The sequence below is a fragment of the Mytilus californianus genome, unplaced genomic scaffold (assembly GCF_021869535.1).
Source record: "Mytilus californianus isolate M0D057914Y unplaced genomic scaffold, xbMytCali1.0.p SCAF_4, whole genome shotgun sequence".
Taxonomy (NCBI): Eukaryota; Metazoa; Mollusca; class Bivalvia; order Mytilida; family Mytilidae; genus Mytilus; species Mytilus californianus.
In genome coordinates this window covers 38,011,640-38,032,080 of record NW_026262690.1, presented here as the reverse complement: position 1 = coordinate 38,032,080, position 20,441 = coordinate 38,011,640, and the positions used below count along the sequence as shown (strand labels likewise).

Sequence of the window (20,441 nt, the reverse complement as noted above, 5' to 3'; positions counted from 1 at the left end):
AATTTGTATGCATTCAGATATCGTTGAACTATATCTAAATATCGAAAAAAAAATATATATATAACTTTCATGTTTTTTTTTTTTGTATGGTGTTTGCATTTCTATGTATATATTATCAAACGCAAGTAACCAGAGCGAATGAGTCAAACAGATTCGAAAAGATTAAACTGGTTTGATCGCTTGTGTGTTGTTCGTTGTTGTTGCCTTTTTATACTCCTGGACTTTATTTTTCGGAGGAGTCGACTCTTGGTGATTGGTATGGTCGGTTATGATGTTCAGTATTTTAAGTTATTCCTGTTTTCCATTTTGCAAATGATATTATGTCGGTCGTCGATAATTAACATCTGTATGATTGAAATCCTATTTGATGTTTCATTATTTCTGGCTTAATTGGTTAATGAATTAGCTTCTATTACTATTTTCCCATAACTATCATTTTTATTTATTTGGTAGCACATGCAGATATAGAGTTCGATATTCTCATTATAATTTTGTGCATTTTAGATGGAGAAATTAGACCAGATTTCTTTACCAGATGATATACCTTACCTGTATGAAATGTCATGGAGATCCAATTCTACCCGAGTCAACAGATACAATCCGAGACCATTTACAGCAAACGTGTATTGACATTTCGGACTTTAGTTCTTGACATGCAAAGTGCTTAGAGGAAATACATATGTATATATATATATATATGATTATCTTTTGAATTTTATAGCATTAGTTTGGTATCTCAAATTATAACACTAATTATTTTGGTTTGAACAATGATATAAAACAAATAAATGCTAGATGTATGTAGGACTCAGATCGACGACCGGTCTCTAATCGACGCCCGTTCCTCAAATCGACGTCCAAATCTGACGTTACTATAGGAGTAAACGCCTTTTTAAAGGAATTTATTGGTGTATAAACTCGACCAATTCACTCACAAACAAATAAAAGTCCGAATGTTTGTGAGTGACTTGGTCCAGTTTATACACCAATAAATTCCTTTAAAAATGCGTTTAATCCTTATAATTCTTTAAAATCGGAGATAAGGAATTTATTTTTCCACACTCGTAACCTCTATCACACGTAAGTTTTATATTTGTGTCATTGAATTGGCCTAGTGTATGAATATATTTTTTGGTTAACACAAAAATATGTACTACTTGAAATTTGCTATCTGAAAAAAAAACTAACTACAAAAACTCTTATTATCATTCAAATGAATGTTTTGTGTTTATTGTTTAATTTAACGATTAAAGCAAAATGAAAATAAATATTTTAACGTCGAGCCAGATTTGTTATTATCGCCGCCATCTTGTTTATATTGGTTACAAAAAGAAGTTCGGTCAACGTCGTCTATCGAAAAATAAACAACGTCAAAAACAACTACCGGAAGTCCTCTCGACCAATCATATCAACGTTTTCTCTAATATGCAAATCATATGAGAATTATAATAAAATAACATTCAAAATCGACGGCTTTTATGCCCCTCTTAATCGACGTCTTTTTGTTGTTCTCAAATCAACGTTCAAGTTTTGACTTCTCTTATCGACGTCCGTTTTATGGACTTGTCGCAGTGATATCACAACTTTATTAAAGAGTGGGTTGAACCTAAAACTCAAAAAAGTATTGAAAAATATAAGTCCAAATAATAATACTTTTCAACAATTGGCTGTAAGTTTTTATTCTTTCTATTGTATGAGTCTGTAAAATGCCCTCTAGATGTCTTTGAATATCTTTGTTTTTATGTTGTTGTTTTATTGTCGTACAATGTATACCCACGTGTTATTTAGTTATATGAAAAAGAAAGGAAAACGACAACGTAGGTCGAGAATATGAACGGCTTTCGTCAAAATATTAATATGCATGTACATGTTATAGTAATATGATGTTGGTGATTGTATTATTGTCATTTTCTAATGATTGTCCTTTTATTTTGATAACAATTTAAGAAAACAGTTATAGTTTCTGTTAGCTACTATACAAAAAGACAAAACGATAGAGATAATATAAACAAAGATAAATTTAAAAAAAAAATGATTGAATGAAATTAAACATCGCGATAAGAGTCTCCTCATCGATCGGACGTCGTTTTTGTGATTCCTTTTAATATGTCCATATAATTAGTACAAAATATGTTTGACACATGCGCACAAACTTACTGTTTACATTTTCGTTATTTTCATTTTGATCGTAATGAAATATATATATTTTGGCTGTTTACATAAAATTTTATTATTTATTGTTATTAAAACATCGTGTATTTACCCTGCTACTAGTTTTTGAACTTATTAATATGAAAATGTAATGTACATGATTCATAAGGTGTAAACGGGAACAGCCAAACATTCCTAAGGCATTTTCGTACGATTAGACCGATAAAAATACCGTTTTTGTCCTAATAGAATCGAATTAATTCCTTCATGTCATGCTCTATGCTCATTTCAAAATGGGTAGGCATTATATTTGACTATATTTTACACCTCGCTAACGCTCAGTGTAAAATATCGACAAATATAATGCCTATCCATGTTAAAATGAGCATAGAACATGACATGAATGAATTATTTCATAATTACGTCACATTGGACGTCAATTAGAGGGTTAAAATATTGGACACTGATTTGAGAACGTGACGTCGTATTTGGACGTCGATTTGAGGAACGGACGTCGATGAGGTCGGACGTCGATCTGAGTCTAACATATATATTAGGAAAGAAGGATTTAGATGTGAGTTATATATATTTATGTTGATAATAAATACATTTTAATATTTACTGTTGAGAGTGGAGAAATATCGTAATACACGAATTATAGTGTTGGAATCTGTTTCTCTGATGATTTTAAGAGATTTCTAAACAAAGTTTATCCTACCTTTGCAAAGATTTGCAGAAAGTTGTGTTCTTTTTATGTGACGTCATCAGGCATGGTCGCCGTTTTAGCTCACTTGACAGAAAGGCCAAGTGAGCTTTTCTCTGAACCATTACTCTGAAACCATTGAGCCAAATTTTACCAAAATTTGCTTAAATTATAATTAGGGTATTTAGTTTTAAAAATGTGTACGATGACTCCGTCTGCCAACCAAGATGACCGACATGGCTAAAATAGAACATAGGGGTAAAATGCAAGTTTTGCCCATTATTTTGAAAACCGCTATAAAAAGAAAAAATATGACAGGGATAAAAATGCTTTGAGCTCTTACTATTGTCCGTTAAAATCAAAACTGTTTGACGACTTTTTATAGGAGTTTTACCATTTTAAAATTTGTTTCCCTATTATCTCGAAAATTATAATAGATAGACAGAAACTTTTAATAGCAAAAGTCACCAGCAAGACAAGATCTACAAATAAATCAACTAGACCAAAATCGTCAGAAGACTCCTTTTTAGAGTCATTGCCCTTTAAAGACGATTTTTATCAAGTTTTGCGTGTTTGCCTAATATCTTGAAAACTGTAGTAGATAGATAGAAACTTAAATAGCAAAAATTATCAACGAGACAAGATCTACAAATAAGCCATAATAGACTCATTATTGGAGTTATAGCCCTTTAATGAAAATTTTTTACATTTAGTTGCATATTTGCATTTTTGGCCTTTTATCTTGAAAACTGTAAGGGAATAAATAGATACACTTTAGAAAGAAAAATTGTCAGTAGGATAATATTTTACAAAAATATTAACAAGACTGAAATCGTCAGTTAACTCTTAATAGAGTTGTTCCCATTTAATGATGACTTTTACTAAAACGTGACCATAGTTGAAGATGCAGGTGAGCGACACAGGCTCTTTAGAGCCTCTAGTTTTGTGACGTCGCCATAGGAAATTCAGAAGAAACTAAGAAAATTTGACGTCATAATCAAATTTCGACCAATCATTTGCCGAGAACAAAGTTTCCTCTAGAGTTGAAAAATATTTTTTCTCACACCGATCGAAAAATGTGAAAAAGTATGAAAATTAGAGAAACCATTGATTGCATGGTGTTTGGACTTAATGAATGCTATAACCAGAGATATGGTATATATGTCTCTGCTATAACCATAGCATTAATGAGTCCTTTCTTTCACTTTTTCCGTTTTGGTCAATAAAAACTTTACCAGATAACATTTACAATTTTTACAATTTAGTAAACATAATTTCAGATTTAATGAGGCGATGACTGAGCTTTATTGTAAGAAATAAGTTTTCGTTACAAAAACCCCTTTTTAAGTTATCTTTTCATGATTTAATAAATAATGACTAATGTAAAAGTTTAAATATAACAAATATTTATCGATATTTTTTTTGTTTTTTAAATTAACAGACTCTTTCTTTTGTGCATCTCAAGATAATATACTTGTACCAAAGCATGCACTAGAACAAGTACGTACAACAGAACAGGTACAACTTCAACGACAGCTGTATTGGGAGGCTCTAAACGGGCTTCCATGAGACATTCGTTTTAAATATACGCATGGAAGGACTTTATGTGAACTTTCGGGGCAAATATTCAAAGTATCTGTTAGAGTTAGTTCACAACCTTTCTTTATACGAGCACATGGAACAGTGAAGGGTTCCAGTTACCAGTCGTCAGTCTGTAAAAAGGGCTCTTTTAAGTGCCAACAAATTATTTCAAAAAGAGTCTGAATTGTTGACATTACCAACTAAGCATTCTATTTCATAATAAATTTTATAAATACACTTGGAAACCGTATCCAAATAAAACAACGAATTTAACATTTAATGAAAATTAAAAAGACAAAAATAAATAACAACAAAAACAATACAAACATATGCGACTTCCGTTGTGAGGAAAGCATTAATACGCAGCCACGTCTGGTCAGAATGAAAACGTTGAATCGATGCCTCGACTAGAGAGATGCGCCACACTCTGCATTTCAAAGAACTATTGCAAGCACTCTTTAGGAGTTCTTAGTTGGAAGGTTGAAAGCAAAACTTCTCTATCTCTCAGTCTTGCATTACGTTTAACTATTTCCAATGGCAGTCTAAATTTCCAGCTCTACATTCCGATCGACCTTTTGTTTAGAACCTACCTATAAGATTTAGTTTTGTTTTATTCTCATCCTTAATATGCATGAAATGTTTTCCAATGAACAATTAGAAGTAATTATGATTATCATGATATTGGTAAAAAGACCAGACAAGTCGTCAATGAATAAAGCACAATCTGTCTAAAGACCAGGTTTTATGTGATTTCCAATCGGAGAGAAAATAATGGTTTATTTGTATTTTTTTAACCACTTTTTAATAGTGTTGTGCAGAAAGGGTGTAGGTTTTAGGAAATAGTTCGACATCTTTCAGAAAAACAACATATTTTATAGTGTGTCTTTCTATGTTGTGATGTTAAACTATTGTTTCAGATAAGGGTGAAGGTTTGGTACCATTAAAACGTTTAAACCCGCTGCAATTGTTTGCACCTGTCCTAAGTCAGGAATCTGATGTTCAGTAGTTGTCGTTTGTTGATGTGGTTCATAAGTGTTTCTCGTTTCTCGTTTTTTATATAGATTAGACCGTTGGTTTTCCCGTTGTGAATGGTTTTACGCTAGTAATTTTTGGGCCCTTTATAGCTTGCTGTTCGGTGTGAGCCAAGGCTCCGTGTTGAAGACCGTACTATGACCTATAATGTTTTACTTTTATAAATTTTAACTTGGATGGAGAGTTGTCTCATTGGCACTCATACCACATCTTCTTATATCTAATTATTTTATTAAAATGTACAATTTCTTAAAGTATACAGAGTCTATTTTACAAAAGAAACTATGTAAATTAATAGTTATAACACATCACTTTCCAGCAGCACACTAACATGCATTTAGACGCGGATGCACACACGTAAATCAGCACACATCTATGGAACGCCTTAACTGTCTTATAGTGTAAATATTTAATGTGTTTTGTCGCTTTGTCTTTACGTCCTGACGTTTCTTCTTTATGTTATGTGTAAGTGGCTTTATTTCCTGATACTGCATCTCTGTGTTATGTCATATTAATTATTTGTTTTGTCAAACAATTGTATAAGATTTCATTGCTATTCTTTGTTATGTGTGTGCAATATGCATTACATTATGTTGTTACTACTGTATATTCTTTTAATACCTCTAAACTTTATGATCAACCACCTTTACGTTCTGTCACATTTCTTCTATGTTGTGTCTATTCTTCCTTTAATTATGTCAGTTAATAATTGCGTCCTGTCTCAAATGGGATGGTTATGTTGAATGTTCTAAACGTTTTGTTTTGATACATCTTTGATCTATGAAAACCTTGTGATATTATATTATAATGGCTTAATGTTGTGTTGATACATATGTATTTTTTGTGAAAAATATAATATGTCATGGTATAGTTGATATGCGTTTTGCCAAACAATTGATACTTTCTGTTAACATTCGAGATGTCATGTGAATCTTCTGGTACGTTATGTGCAAACACGTGTTACATTATTTGCAAAGACTTATTACGTTATGTGCAAATACCCTTTTACATTGGAGATTTCTAATAAAATGACATACGTTCGTAACTCGACGTACGGACCTAATGGGACTGGTTATTGCCAACCATTGAATTTGATAAAATACATCGCTCAAGTTTAAACAAAATATTCCAAGACTTTTAAACTCACACACTGGAATTTTCTTCCATATAAAAAAATGTTGTCATGACGAAAAAGGATAGAAATCTTGCATTTTTTAATTATCACGTGGTTCTCCAGATTCCCGCCTTTATTTGCACTGACATAAGATCACGTATAAATACACGTATCCCATACTTATCATACGATCGATTTGAGTTACCATTCATGTTTTTGATTATGACAATTATTTTTCAATATACTTTGCAGAAGAACGCCCCACTATGCTTTTTTTTTTCGTTATCCGGTGTTTTTCTTTCTTTCTTTCTGTTTTTCCTTTTTTCTTTATCTATCTTTTTATTATATTTGTTGCGGGGGGAACATTTAGAAAGATATTTATTCTGACATTTCAGAAATATCGAAACCAGTGTTAGTCAGAATCTGTCTCTTTATAAAAGTTGAAAATTGAGATAAAACTGTCGCTTCCATTCAATTTCTAAATAAAAGTATTTTTCATTATGAAATACATTGATAAAAAAAATTCCCGATTGTATTTTAGAAGGTTTGCTTGATTAAGGATTGTTCTGAGTTATTTTGTTTACGGGAATGCTATCGAAGTCCAAATACAAAAGACATTTCCAGGCAATTTTTTTATATCCATCGAAATAAATTAACTTATAGTATTTTATCCATTTTATTGATAAACAATTAAGTGTGTGTGTGTGGGGGGTTTTTTTTTGGGGGGGGGGTGTCACCGAATTCGGTTAGGTAAGAAACATAAACAACACAAGATAATAAGATTTCGTTGCCAGATCATGTGTGGATCCAGGATTTTGAAAAGGGAGGATCTAGGCAACGTTAGAAGTGGAGATGCCCCCTCCACCCTAAATCCGCCTTTGCATGCGATTTGCAGTCAAAACAGCAAGCTATTTTTTTTTCTTTTCGATGTTTTATTCCCAATGCAGTGTAGAACATGAAAATTATAAAATATAAGTACTAATAAGATGTAGGTCCATATATATATATATATATAAGTGTTCGTTGCATATGTATTTTACATACGCATATTCAGGACGAGAAGATGAATATGAACCGACTTTGTATTATACCGCAGGAAGATATATCACCCTACCTGGACACATGATTCTGACTCCGGACCGACCAATCTTTGCTCTTACTTCTTAATATTGCAGCCAATCTTCGATTTGAACCGGGCAAGGATTTCGTATACCTCACGAAAAAACTGATTCAAACAAGAGGTTATAACTTTGAAACTGACTTGTCTTATAGTGTAAAATGCTTTATTTTTGACAACGAACTTGTTACTTTAGGTGGACGTAGTTTTCAACTTGGCATTCCTACATTTTATGTAGTACTCATCCTACTGACATGTACCTTTGTTAATATAAGCAAGACTTCCTAGTTCACTCAGTTATCATATTCCATGCATTTTGACAAAAGCTAAACGTATAAATTTAAAAGACATAGTGGATCTTAAACTGTAATATCCCCGAATATGTACAAAAGCATTTTAGAGGAGGTAATACATATAATTCTGTCAATTATTTTTTTTGGTCAGGACCTGTCTGTAATTGAATACGGAGAATTATACCTTTAACCAGCAGTTTCATTGAAATATATTGATTTAATGTGCACTAGAAATATTGTTATTTTATGATAAAATTCCACAAATCTGGATTTTTTATAGACAGGATCTTTGTGTCAATGTGTGACATATCAAGAGTATGGTCACCTACCCCCCCCCCCCCTTTCCCCTTCAATCCCGGGGTATTTCCTTAGCGTTGCGGGATGTACCAGTATGTACTCCAGTATGTACTCTATAAACGATAATATTCAACATTATAACATGTTTAAAGGATCGTCCGTTTGGTTGTTCGGGATGTATGAATACACATCAACGTCCAGTAGGAGTGGAGACGTTAAATCAAATATAATGTAGGTGTCGGCGTACATTAGTTCTACACAGAACAGAACCAGGCATCCATAAGGGGCCAGTTGCAAGACAAAATGTCTGCCCCTATGTAACATGCTCTCTTTTTCTAGGTACAATTGAAATTGATGCTGTTATCATGTTCCACCTAGTATACATATATATTGTATTATTTTGTTTTACTTGTCCTGAATATTCATCAGTTTTCGTCTCAATGTCCGCCAACAACAATCAATTAATCAATTAATCATTTATGATTTTTCTATCATTTGCAAATGCTGAAAACTATTTTGCGATTCAGATTTTGAATTAACTGTTCACTCCCTATTGGCATTGACGTCTTTTAACCAAGTTGAGGCTTTGACTGCCAAGATTCAAATCACTTGCTTCACCAGAAATAAATTCAAGTTACGCTACTGTCGATTGCTTCATAGTTGGTTGCTTAACGTTCAGTGGCAAATATTTTATGCATATTTAACGTGCAGAGAGCGTGGCATTCTTTCTACAAGAGGCACCGGATTTAACGTCCCCACTCTGACCGGACGTGACTTTGTACTTGTATATCCCGCACAGCCAAACGGACGCCCGACTTTGGCAATGGTTTAACTGCCGGTCGGAACAAGACCAATAGTGACCATATTTCTGTTCCAGTAAATATAATATCCCCTTGCTATCATAAGTTGGTCATAAAACTAAATTGAGCATCCTACTTAATAAAACTTCAATCAAATATTCCGTACATGTCCGTTTTTCATACGTATTTGCATAGTTAAACGTTAAACATTTCAGAAAAAAAAAACATTAACTGATTCAGTAAAGTGTAATCATATTTTTTCTTAAAATGTGTCCTCATAATTTCCATTTGATAACATTCTACGGAAAGGTGTCAAAGTACTATCAGAAAGATGCATCAGTGATCTGAATTTCAACCTCTGACAAAAGTATCTTGACATAAATTATAGAAGTATGCTAAAAAAATGAAAACGCAAGTCGTGTACACCTTTTACATCGTGTTTGAAACTCTTGTTTTAATCTTATAACTTATAAATCAAAAAAGAGAATATCATCTCGCTTCAGATTCCATTATTTTATTTTTTTAAACTTAATTTTGATTTAGTAGCTTTAAGAATTCACCCTTTGAGAGATAAATATATGGGTCAAGTGAAATGACGAAGTAATGATCGGTGCATTTAATTACCGATAACTTAATTAATTATTCCCTTGAAAGGTTGTTGTCAATAAACTCCTCAGTCCCAAATTTAAGAACAAAATATGTAAAGAATTGAAATAGCAGATTGTGCTAATTTTTAAATAGCATCTATTCCAACAAAGTATGTGTATTCAACGAGCAAAAAATTCATGCAGTCTATGCTCCCTCCGTCATCCTTTAATGCAATATGTTAGAGATACGGTCAGACAGGTTGGTTATGTCGAGTAATGTCATTTTATTGGAAATCTCTATAATGTGCAAACACCTATTACGTTATGAACAAATACCTATGACATTATGTGCAAACACCTATTACGTTATGTGCAAACATCTTTTACGTTATGTGCAAACACCTATTACATTATGTGCAAACACCTATTACGTTATGTGCAAACACCTATTACATTATGTGCAAACACTTATTACGTTACGTGAAAACACCTATTACGTTATGTGCAAGCACCTATTAAGTTATGGTAAACACCTTTTTAACACAGATTAAAACAGAACGCTGTCGTGACATAGAAATAATAGCAACGTAATAGAAAAGGAGTCGATGACCAATCATACCCGCCCCCCCCCCCCTTCCCCCCTCCTAACCCACACACAAGCGTTCTCTGCTTATTGATAATACATCAATGATATATACATTTACTGTATTCGAAAATTAAGGAAATCCAATGAATGTAATATGTTAAAAACAAAATCCAACCACATTTCTTTACGGTGAATGTGAACGGAGAATAAATTAATGCTTTCTTTCACGTCCGGCAATCGGGTCATTATATAGGTCGCTATAGTTTGCATACATACTAAATACACATATGGTTTTGGAAAGCCTTAACATTTTGGCGAGTAATAATATATACTATGACGGACAGGTCGACTGTGTTACTTTATAGTATAAAATAAAACAATAAAACAATTAAACAACCAAAAACAAATTGAAAAGAAAAAATAACCAAAGCAAAATAAAAAACAACCAAAAACAAATGATAGTTCCTAATGAAATGTAAATTATTAACTGATAGATATTTTTTGAGTTCATGATATTGTTTAGAAATTTTATCAGGTTTTTCATCTTGTGTCGTCTGTGATATAATTATAAAATTGAAGCATATCTTGATAAAAAAGTCCACTTTTTGAAAGATTTCTCGCCGTAAAATCCTACTCTTAATTTTGGATGTCTATACTTTATCCTGGTAAATGTTTTGCGGTAGTTTCCAAGAAGTGCAGCCGGAAAGAACAATAACCATTCCTGTTGTTTCTCCCGACTGCACCCCCGGACTAGCGTGTGTAAAGATAATTTAGTATTTAAGATTATTGACTATTGGCGAAAAAGAATTGAATATGGTCCCTAAATTACCTTCCCAGAGAAACGTGTGCCAGTTTAATGCTACCAATGTAATGACGTCTCCCACGATTGATGTAGCAGATAAGGAAACCTTTAAGAATTTAGATTTTATTGCCGTTCATTTCCCATAACAGTCGTGTATATAATTCTGAACAACATTCCAAAGACACGTCTCTGACGAGGGAAAAATCATTTCTGTCATCAGAGGCGTATTGTGATCAGGTGGTCCACCCTCTCTTATCTCGGACTTTTTTTCAAATTAACAAGGATTTTTGGCAAAATTTGGATTGAGCTCCGCCCCCCCCCTTTTCCGTCCTATTTAACTGCTTATAGAACCAAAAAAAAACTTTTCCAAAATTCTGATTCCGCCACTGGTCATTGACTTGAGAAATCACCCAGTCCTACACACTTTATCGCCTATTCAGATATATCTATACTATTAAATGAAGACCTCATTTTGTGTGTCGCTTTTCTTCCTTCCACAATACAATAAATTAATCATCATGCCTCTGTGTCCTATAGGTACATTGCATAGTCGCATTTGTCATCCTCGCTTATGATTATTCAGTTTGGGTTATTTTGGTAGGAAAACGAAAATAAAGGCGTCCGGATATTTGTTGAAAAAGAATTTAAGCTTTCCCTTTCGTCTTTAGAGTCTGTCTCAGTCTTCTTTTCGTTAAATAGGACCATTTTCTAAAAGAATTTTGCCAAAATATTTCGTCGATTTTAAGGCGATCCAGATTTCATCAATTCTAGAGGGATCCGCCTTTTTAGGACAATTTTGGATTGAATCATATGTAGCCTTCTTTGGTCAACACGATAACAAAAATATTGAAAAAGAATTCAATGGGTACTCAATATTGGCATAGGGTTGAAAAGTCTATAGCTACAGTTAAAAAAAATGATTGATTCTGTGAAAGTAACTTACAGATAGTTTTATTTGTGTGGGGCAACTCTTCCTCCATTATGACTTTATATACCAAGGAGGTTAACTTCACTCCCATAGGGTTTGCACTACTATGCCTCGCTAGCAATTAATATATTTTTTCACACTTTTACGGCAACCGAGAAAGGGGGCCCGATATTTCTAAAGTGGGCAATATTTAACAGAAACTGTCAAAACAATGTATATTTTAGAATGATTACATTTAGATCCAATAGAATATATTTGTATGAAATTTATAAAAGTTTAGTTGTTTCAAAATTTATATTCTTTAAAGTAAGATTTCTCAGATGTGCAGCAAATCCCTTATATGAAAAATTGCTTAAAATGTTTATTTAGCTAAATTCATCAATTGTGAAACCATTTGCGTTCATAACTTTACGCATTGAAGCTAACCGTTAAAACCATATCCGGCAATAATATTCATTAAATCTATGACTCTCCGTTCGGAGAGTACGTAAATGTTTCAAATTTAAACAACGATATTCGTTGAAATGATGAACAAACAGATAAATTCATATCAACAACGGTGGAATAATGTCTTGATTATATATAAGCGATTTATTGATTTCTTAATTAAATGAATAAATTATTTAACTGTAACCTATTTTCTTAAAACTTGTGGAAAAATGAATTGGGGTCAAAAAATAAATATTCTAATCAACAAAACACTTTTATCAAAAAAATATTTTACCGTTTGGTAGAAAACAATAACAATTAGATAGAATATGTATTTTGTATCGTTCTTTGTGACACAGTGCTACATAAAATAACGTCTCGACCAGTTACTGTACCAAAAACGGATGAATCAAAGTCATTATCCGGAATTTCAGTTTGCAGGATTTAATAGATAGTATGACCAGTGAAGGTGATGCAAGGCTGCTAACACATATCATTTAGAGGAATTATGTGTATGTGTCATTTTTGTGGACTACAGATAAGGCAGTTTACAATATGAAAAAAAAGTTTTTAAAGAAAATGCAGCTTTTTAATATACCCTTTTGCTTGTCATGCACATTTCTAATCAAATCTAAAGAGAAGAATAAATAAAAAATAAAACAATATATCAACGGCAAGTTACGCTAACATTATGATTGGTCCCCTGGGGCCAGTAACAAGAACTTTTCTCTTAAAGTCCCCGTAAAATTTACGATTGCACAAAGAGTGAGCTAAGAATCTTTAAGAGTGTAACAAAAACAGTAATAGGCGTTTGCATATAATGTAATAGGTATTTGCAAATAACGTAATAGGTATTTGCACATAACGTTATAGATGTTTGCACAAAATGTAATAGGTGTTTGCAAATAACGTAATAAGTGCTTGCACAAACCGTAATAAATGTTTACACATAACGTAATAGGCGTTTGCATATAATGTAATAGGTATTTGCAGATAACGTAATAGGTGTGTGCACATAATGTAATAAGAGTTTGCTCAAAAACGTAATACGTATTTGCACAAAACGTAATGGGTGTTTGCACATAATGAAATAGGTGTTTGCGCATAATGTTATACGTGTTTGTACATAACGTACAGATATGTTGACATAACATATTGGTTGTTTACTGAAAGAATCAATTGCTTGGCATAACGCAAATATACTATACCATGGCATATAACATTGTTCACAGAAGATACATATGAATAAACACAACATAAAGCCATTATAATATAATATCATGAGTTTTTATAGAACAAAGATGTATTAAGACAAAGCGTTTAGAATATTCAACACAACAATCCCATTTGAGACAGGACGCAATTATTAACTGACATACTGTAAGAAAGATGAGGAAATGTGAAAGAACGTAGAGTAGGTTGATCATACAGTTTAGAGGTATTTACAGAATATACAGCAGTAACAACATAATGTAATGCATATTGCACATAACAAAGAATAGCAATGACATTTCATACAATTGTTTGACAAAACAAATAAGTAATTTGACGTAACATAGAGATGCAGTGTTAGGAAATAAAGGCACTTACACATTACATAAAGACGAAATGACAGGACGTAAAGACAAAGCGACAAAATACATCAAATATCTACATTATAAGACAGTTACGGCGTTCCATACACATCTAGAAACTACGATCACATGAATCTTAACGCTTCTTATAATAGCAACACCCCAGTTTTATTAGATATTTGCAACGACTGGTTTTGGATTAAATCTGTTTACACGTAATGTATTTCCAAGCCTCGACATTTGATACGGGTAACTGCTTGCACTTTCTGGTTTTGAAACTTCATCTAATGTCTCCATCTGAAAAAAAAAATAGAAATTAATTTTCACTGAGACTACTATAACACATGTTATAGTAGTCTCAGATTTTCATGATTATTATTCTAACTTTTTTTGAAAATACCTCACGATGTCATTTTCGATTGATATCATATGATTCAAATTCACTAGAACATTTTAGAAAAAACAATCTATATTAACAATTTGAAGACGAGACATACAGTATCCAATACAGTTTATTTCTTGGGGTAAATTTCACCTGTACGGCACCGTGTTTATTTCTCAAATATCTTTAACAGTTTCAAGCTTAATATTATTAGTTTGCACATTATTTAGTCTGAAGGATACAGCATTAACATTTTTCACAAAAAGTGACCTAATCATCTTTAATCATATGTTTGTAACTTAGTATGGATGAACGTACATGACATGTTTGTGCTGTCAAATCTTTTAAAAGTTTTCTAACAACTCTAAAGCATAACAACCAGGCATCAATGTCTCTGACACAGAGACAACTATTTCAGATATGAACTAGTATGTACAGACCAGTATATGCTTTGAAGAACTAGCATGTATAAACCAGTATATGCTTGGAAGAACTAGCATGTACAGACCAGTATACGTGTACAGCTGGATGGGACTCTTGTATACTATTTTGGTTTGTAAGTGGAACACGATATTCCATTATATCTTTGTTTTTATTTGGAACCTATGGTACCGAGTTTGCTAAAAGAAATAAAACCTACATCTTCTTTAGAAATGCTCCAGCCAGTTGCTACAGACATATTTTCATCTAACTGTTTAATTGATGTTGCCCCGATTATTATAGATGACACGACGTCTTTCTGTAACAGCCACCTCAACGCTACCTGTGCCGCTGTTTTACCTGAAATAAGAAAATACAATATTATGTTTTATGTTATGTTTTATTCTTTATTTAGTTTTTTTGGGGGAGTCCATATTTTGTCATTTTGATCAGGGCGATTGCGAAAATCTTTGTACTGACATTTTAAAAATAGGGCATGTAGCTCGAACTAAGAGAGTTTTGAAAGCCAGGTAGATGAAACCAATAAACAAGCAATCAATAATGCATTGTATTAGATTATGAATAAAACTAATTATAAATGGGAATAAAATTACAATAATAAAGGTAAATGTGTGTACCGTTTGTCTTTGCTACTTTTGCTACAACTGCCATGATATCCCAGTAAGTGTCCTTAGCGAATTCCGTCCAAAATGAAGCCTTGGAATTCTTTTCCAAATCATGCGCTAAACGACCACTCTTTGGATCCATCTTTTCATCTCGTTTGTATTTTCCAGTGAGCATACCACTTAAAGACAAAGTTGTCAGATTATAATGTGTCATGTTTGAGAGGGAAACGTTTGTACGTATATTTCCTCATTTTTTTCTAGGGAAAAAAAACTCTTGTCATTGACTTCCATTATTCCGTGTACGCTCCGTTGAGTTAAACATGACTTACTACACAATGATACAAATTGTTTTAATCGACGATTTGTATTTAAAAAGAATAATTTTTAAATATTTTTCTTTGGTTCCAATTTACAGGTAAATACATGCAAAGCATAAGTTTCTTAATGACATTAGTTGAATTAGGCAGTAATTGAAAATGTACGGACTACAACGAGACTTTTAGTTGGAACTTGTGCGGTTGATACAGTATATGCGGATTCAAGCAGTCTATGCATTTTCTGTCCAAACTTTTAAATACACACTTTTTATAATTTACACAAACTCACAATTTCATCAATTTAATATACTCATACCTGCTTAAAGGGCTCCATGGTAAAACACCCAGTCCTTCAGTCTTACAGACTTGGAATTCTTCCAATTCAGGATGTCGAACTAACAAGTTGTATTGTTGCTGAAAAGTACATGACAGGAAGACACATTACAAGATTTTAATATGAAGTCCATACCATTCCTGTAGACAAAATAAAGAAAGACGAAAACTAAAACATCCATTTTATACTTTTTCCTTCGGGGCGATTAACCTAATCTAGAGAATCATCCTTTTTCCTCATGTCATAGCAATCAGGAAGCTAACAATTCCAATCACAATTCAAAAATCTATCAGTTTACTTATATTGACTAAACTGAGGCACACATCTACCCATCTCCTGAAGACAGGACGTTTAGGCACATACCCACTTTTCATCCGATTGTGTGTGGACTTTATGTACTGTAACAAAATATCTAAAACTGGAATATTGCCAGTACCATGTCACGTGGTACTTGGCAAATAGTGCCCTCGAGAATTGATAGTTCAACAGCGGTGGTAAGAAACAAATGTATTATGATGATCTCAATTCGACCAAATTTTACTTTGTAGTACTATCCGTTGTTAAAACTGTGATGTTGGCCAATAGTAATTTCGACTAAACTATATTAAATTCAGTATCAGTGGATGCCATATTTTGAATTATTAGGAGGACCGTAATGGTACTAGAAAAAGTGCAATAATTTCAAAGCTCTGCATGCAAAAACACAATTATGCATGCAATAATAACAATAAGTAGGTGGTTTTAAGCACATGACTGACTTTTAAATTCCATGAGTAACCAAGTAAACAAATAGTCGTAAAAAAATCGTACCCACTTTTTGAATGTCCTGGTTTCTTGTTAAATTAGTTTCTATGAAATATTGGATTGGAAAGTATGCACACACCCAAGAAATTGGTTTATATTTATTAAAACATGCAATCGTCCCGAGCCGCACGCGCAAGGAGGGGGGGGGGCAATTAGTATGTCTGTCCATCTGTGCGTAACACACAAAAATACGTCTTGGTACGAGTATAAGTAATATACAATGTATACTGTCATTTTGATTTGTAAATAAATCTTGAGATACTGACCATATATTTTTTTTCATGTTTACTTCTGTTTAAAATGAAAACAATTATCAAATTTTGTAACGAACAAGTTTACATTTTGCATGGTTATGATTTTGGAAATATGCGTACATTTGTCGACTTAAATTGGAAACATGTATAGCGTATGCAACTTCCAATTATTGCTTGCAGAGTACAATACCATTTCAAATTGAATTGTTTTGCTCAAACACAACCTGAAGAACCAGGGTTGTTTTTGTGTTTAAATTTCTTGAGTACATACACAGCTATAATGATTTACATATTTTCAAGGTTTACATAAAGTGTAACCGCTTCCTCTGCATAATCGACCGTACCTTTGACACCGGTAGGTTATATCACGTGTTAGACATACAATGTTGCTATGTTAGAAAAGATAATTGGTATTTGCCAAGTACATACCTGCATGCTAATAAAACCTGTCAATCCCATAAACTTGGTATAATCAACAACTTTCTGTGTTTGCCATCCCAGCAAATTTGAAACCCCAATATATCGAATCTTTCCACACCTGACCAGATCATCAAGAGTCCTGAGCGTTTCTTCAATTGGTGTAGCATCGTCCCAAATATGTGTCTACTCATTAAATCAATAGAGATTAAAATGTGCATTTTTATATATGAACTTCAAATAAAAATTAAAAAAATAAAGCAATGCATATCCGATACAGATCCTGTATTTGAAGTTTGGGGAAGGGGGTGAGTGGGCTACGAAAACTAGGCAAAATGGTTGAAATATATTTTTTCAATTTTCATGTATGACTAATCCAGTCGTTATATTCTGCTCATAATTGACCACTTCATAACCTTGTAAGAACACTGACCGATAGAGGCGCAGAATAACTCGACTTAATGTTGCAATATATTTCTGCTTAGTTTAGGGGATTTACTAACTACATGCAAACTACACTAGATAAATCATACCGTTCATATAATCTACAATGTTTTATATTGATACAAATATAGTCCACTTGAGATATAAATGTCCTTTGAACAATTTAAACCGACACTATTCTAATATCAAAATATTCGCTTTGCCAAAAACTATAGTCTAATTATTCTCACACTTTGATTTAATGTGTCAAGATGATTAATCTAATCTTTCAGGACGTGTAACTAACGAAACATATAACGGACTCAGTCAAAATTAACACTATCACGACTAAGCCTTCAAAAAAGCTTATCTGACTTAGGCACGTATCGAATGTGAACAGACGTGCGATACTAGACGTTAGTTCAACTTGCGGGTATATTTTGGATTCAGTTAAGTTGGGCATAGATTGTGTTTAGATAGGTGGGGCTGTCTACAATATTTACAAATCTGTAATTCTTATTATCAGGGGCGGATCCGGACATTTTTAAAAGGGTGGGGGTTCCAACTCAGGATAAAAGGGGGTGGTTCCAACTATATGTCCCCATTCAAAAGCATTGAACGTCAAATAAGGGGGTTCAAGTAGTTAGAAGCGGGGGATTCCGCGGCACTTTATATTTTTAGGGGTTAGAGATAAATTTCAAATAGGAGGAAGAGATGAATTTTGAAAGATAGGGGTTCGGATTAAATTTCAAATAGGAGTAAGAGTTGAATTTTGAAAGTAGTACTACAAAATTGAAAAAAAAAATACTATAAAGACTTGAGAACTATAGTATAATAATATGATGGCTTCTTTGATGATGACTTTATGAGTGTTTGAAGACAAGGTACAGGAACAAAAATGAAGATATTTTAAAATGGAAAGACCTTGTCACCGGGGTTATTTACCAAATTGTAGAAGTGAGTGAAGTAGATGGTAAGTTTGGTAAGAGTAGTACACTTACCATGAAAACTAGGGAAAAGGACACAACAAGGGTGTGGGCTTGCAGTGGGTTAAACAGAGAAAAAGAACCATTAGAAGGTGCCTCTGTAATGAGTACAGGGATTAAAATCAGTAAAAAGACTAAACAAGAGTATTTTACATACGACTTGGTTAGAATGTAAGTAGGAATGAATACCCATTCATTTTTTAATCTAGGATACACTAGATTAAAAAATGTTGGTACTTAATTTAAAAAAATGAAAAAAACAAAAAAAACTTTAAAAGGGTGGGGTTTATAGTATTATATTATGATGGCTTCTTTTAACAATGACTTTATGAGTATTAGTGCTTTGGAAGAGAAGGTACAAAAACAAAATGAAGTGAAGGAACAAAATAATGTTATAAAATGGAAAAACTTTCCAACTAAGGTGTGGTATTACATAGTTGAAGTAAACAAAGTAGATGGTAGGACTATATTGACTTTAAAAACAAGGGAAGGAGATATAATAAGTGTGTGGGCATGTAATAAGTTAAACAAAGAAAAGGCGCCTTTAAAATGTGCTTACATAAGAAAAACAGGTTTTATACATGAAGGATTTGGTCAATATCAATCTAATGTGGCTACTTTTTCATACTACTTAGGTATAGACAATGACAGTGATGGGTATGGGTTTAGGTCTTATTATGTTTTGTCAAAAATGTTTGAAGCACTTTTAAAAATCAAGACATCTTAAGTGAATGCCAATTCATTTTCAATCTAGCTAACACTTGATTAAATAATATTGGTAATACATTTAAAAAATGGAAAAAAAAACGTTAAAGAGAAGGGTAAGTAGTAAATAAAGAAATGAATACAGACAACATGCCTGGTCCATCTGGATTAACATCTACAACACATATACCAAGTGTAAGTTGTTGTGATCGATTTGTAAAAACAGATGCACCTAATGCAAAGTTGCAGGTAAACATGACTATAAAGCAACTTCGACAATTGGCTAAGTATAAGGGGTTAAGTAGGTACAGTAGGAAATCCAAAGATATGTAAATCAAGTTCATTGAAGAAAAAACCAACTATAAGTTTATTCGTGAAGAAGTGTTTACTAAACAGAAATTGAAAACACTTGCAAAAAACAAAAGTAAAACTAAGTATTCTCGGTTAAGAAAAGATGATTTACAAGATTTAATAAAACCCACCTTAAAAATATATGATAGAAAAAAAGCATTAAAAGGTACCTTTCGCACAGTTATGATTGAACCTTTAAAACCTTTTGATGTAGATATGTTTTTAAGGCAAGTAAAAGCAAAACAAGCAAAGCAATTACAAAGTCACTTATGAAAGATAAGGATTTGAAGGTGCAACTAGTTCTTCGAGTAGAATTGGTAAAAACTAACCCTGCCACAGGTGACAGCACTTATGTGACTAAATATTCTAGATCAAAAGAAGCGACTATTACAAAAGCAACAGACCTTGATTTAGACATTGCATTTATG

At 32.7% G+C, this 20,441-nt stretch overlaps 1 protein-coding gene across 4 annotated transcripts in view; it reads right to left on the bottom strand.

The window, feature by feature from the left end:
- Positions 1 to 13,677: 13,677 nt before the first annotated feature.
- The window catches only part of LOC127698288 (1-deoxyxylulose-5-phosphate synthase YajO-like), a 68,780-nt gene continuing 62,016 nt past the window's right edge, over positions 13,678 to 20,441 (bottom strand). For all 4 annotated transcript variants that reach the window (XM_052201681.1, XM_052201683.1, XM_052201684.1 and 1 more), the window contains 5 exons: positions 17,561 to 17,734; positions 16,056 to 16,153; positions 15,435 to 15,601; positions 15,017 to 15,156; positions 13,678 to 14,291 (listed from right to left, as the gene is read on the bottom strand). In XM_052201681.1, coding sequence (XP_052057641.1) covers positions 14,166 to 14,291; positions 15,017 to 15,156; positions 15,435 to 15,601; positions 16,056 to 16,153; positions 17,561 to 17,734 — 705 coding nt within the window. In that variant the 3' untranslated portion in view covers positions 13,678 to 14,165. The remainder of the gene's footprint in view (positions 14,292 to 15,016; positions 15,157 to 15,434; positions 15,602 to 16,055; positions 16,154 to 17,560; positions 17,735 to 20,441) is intronic.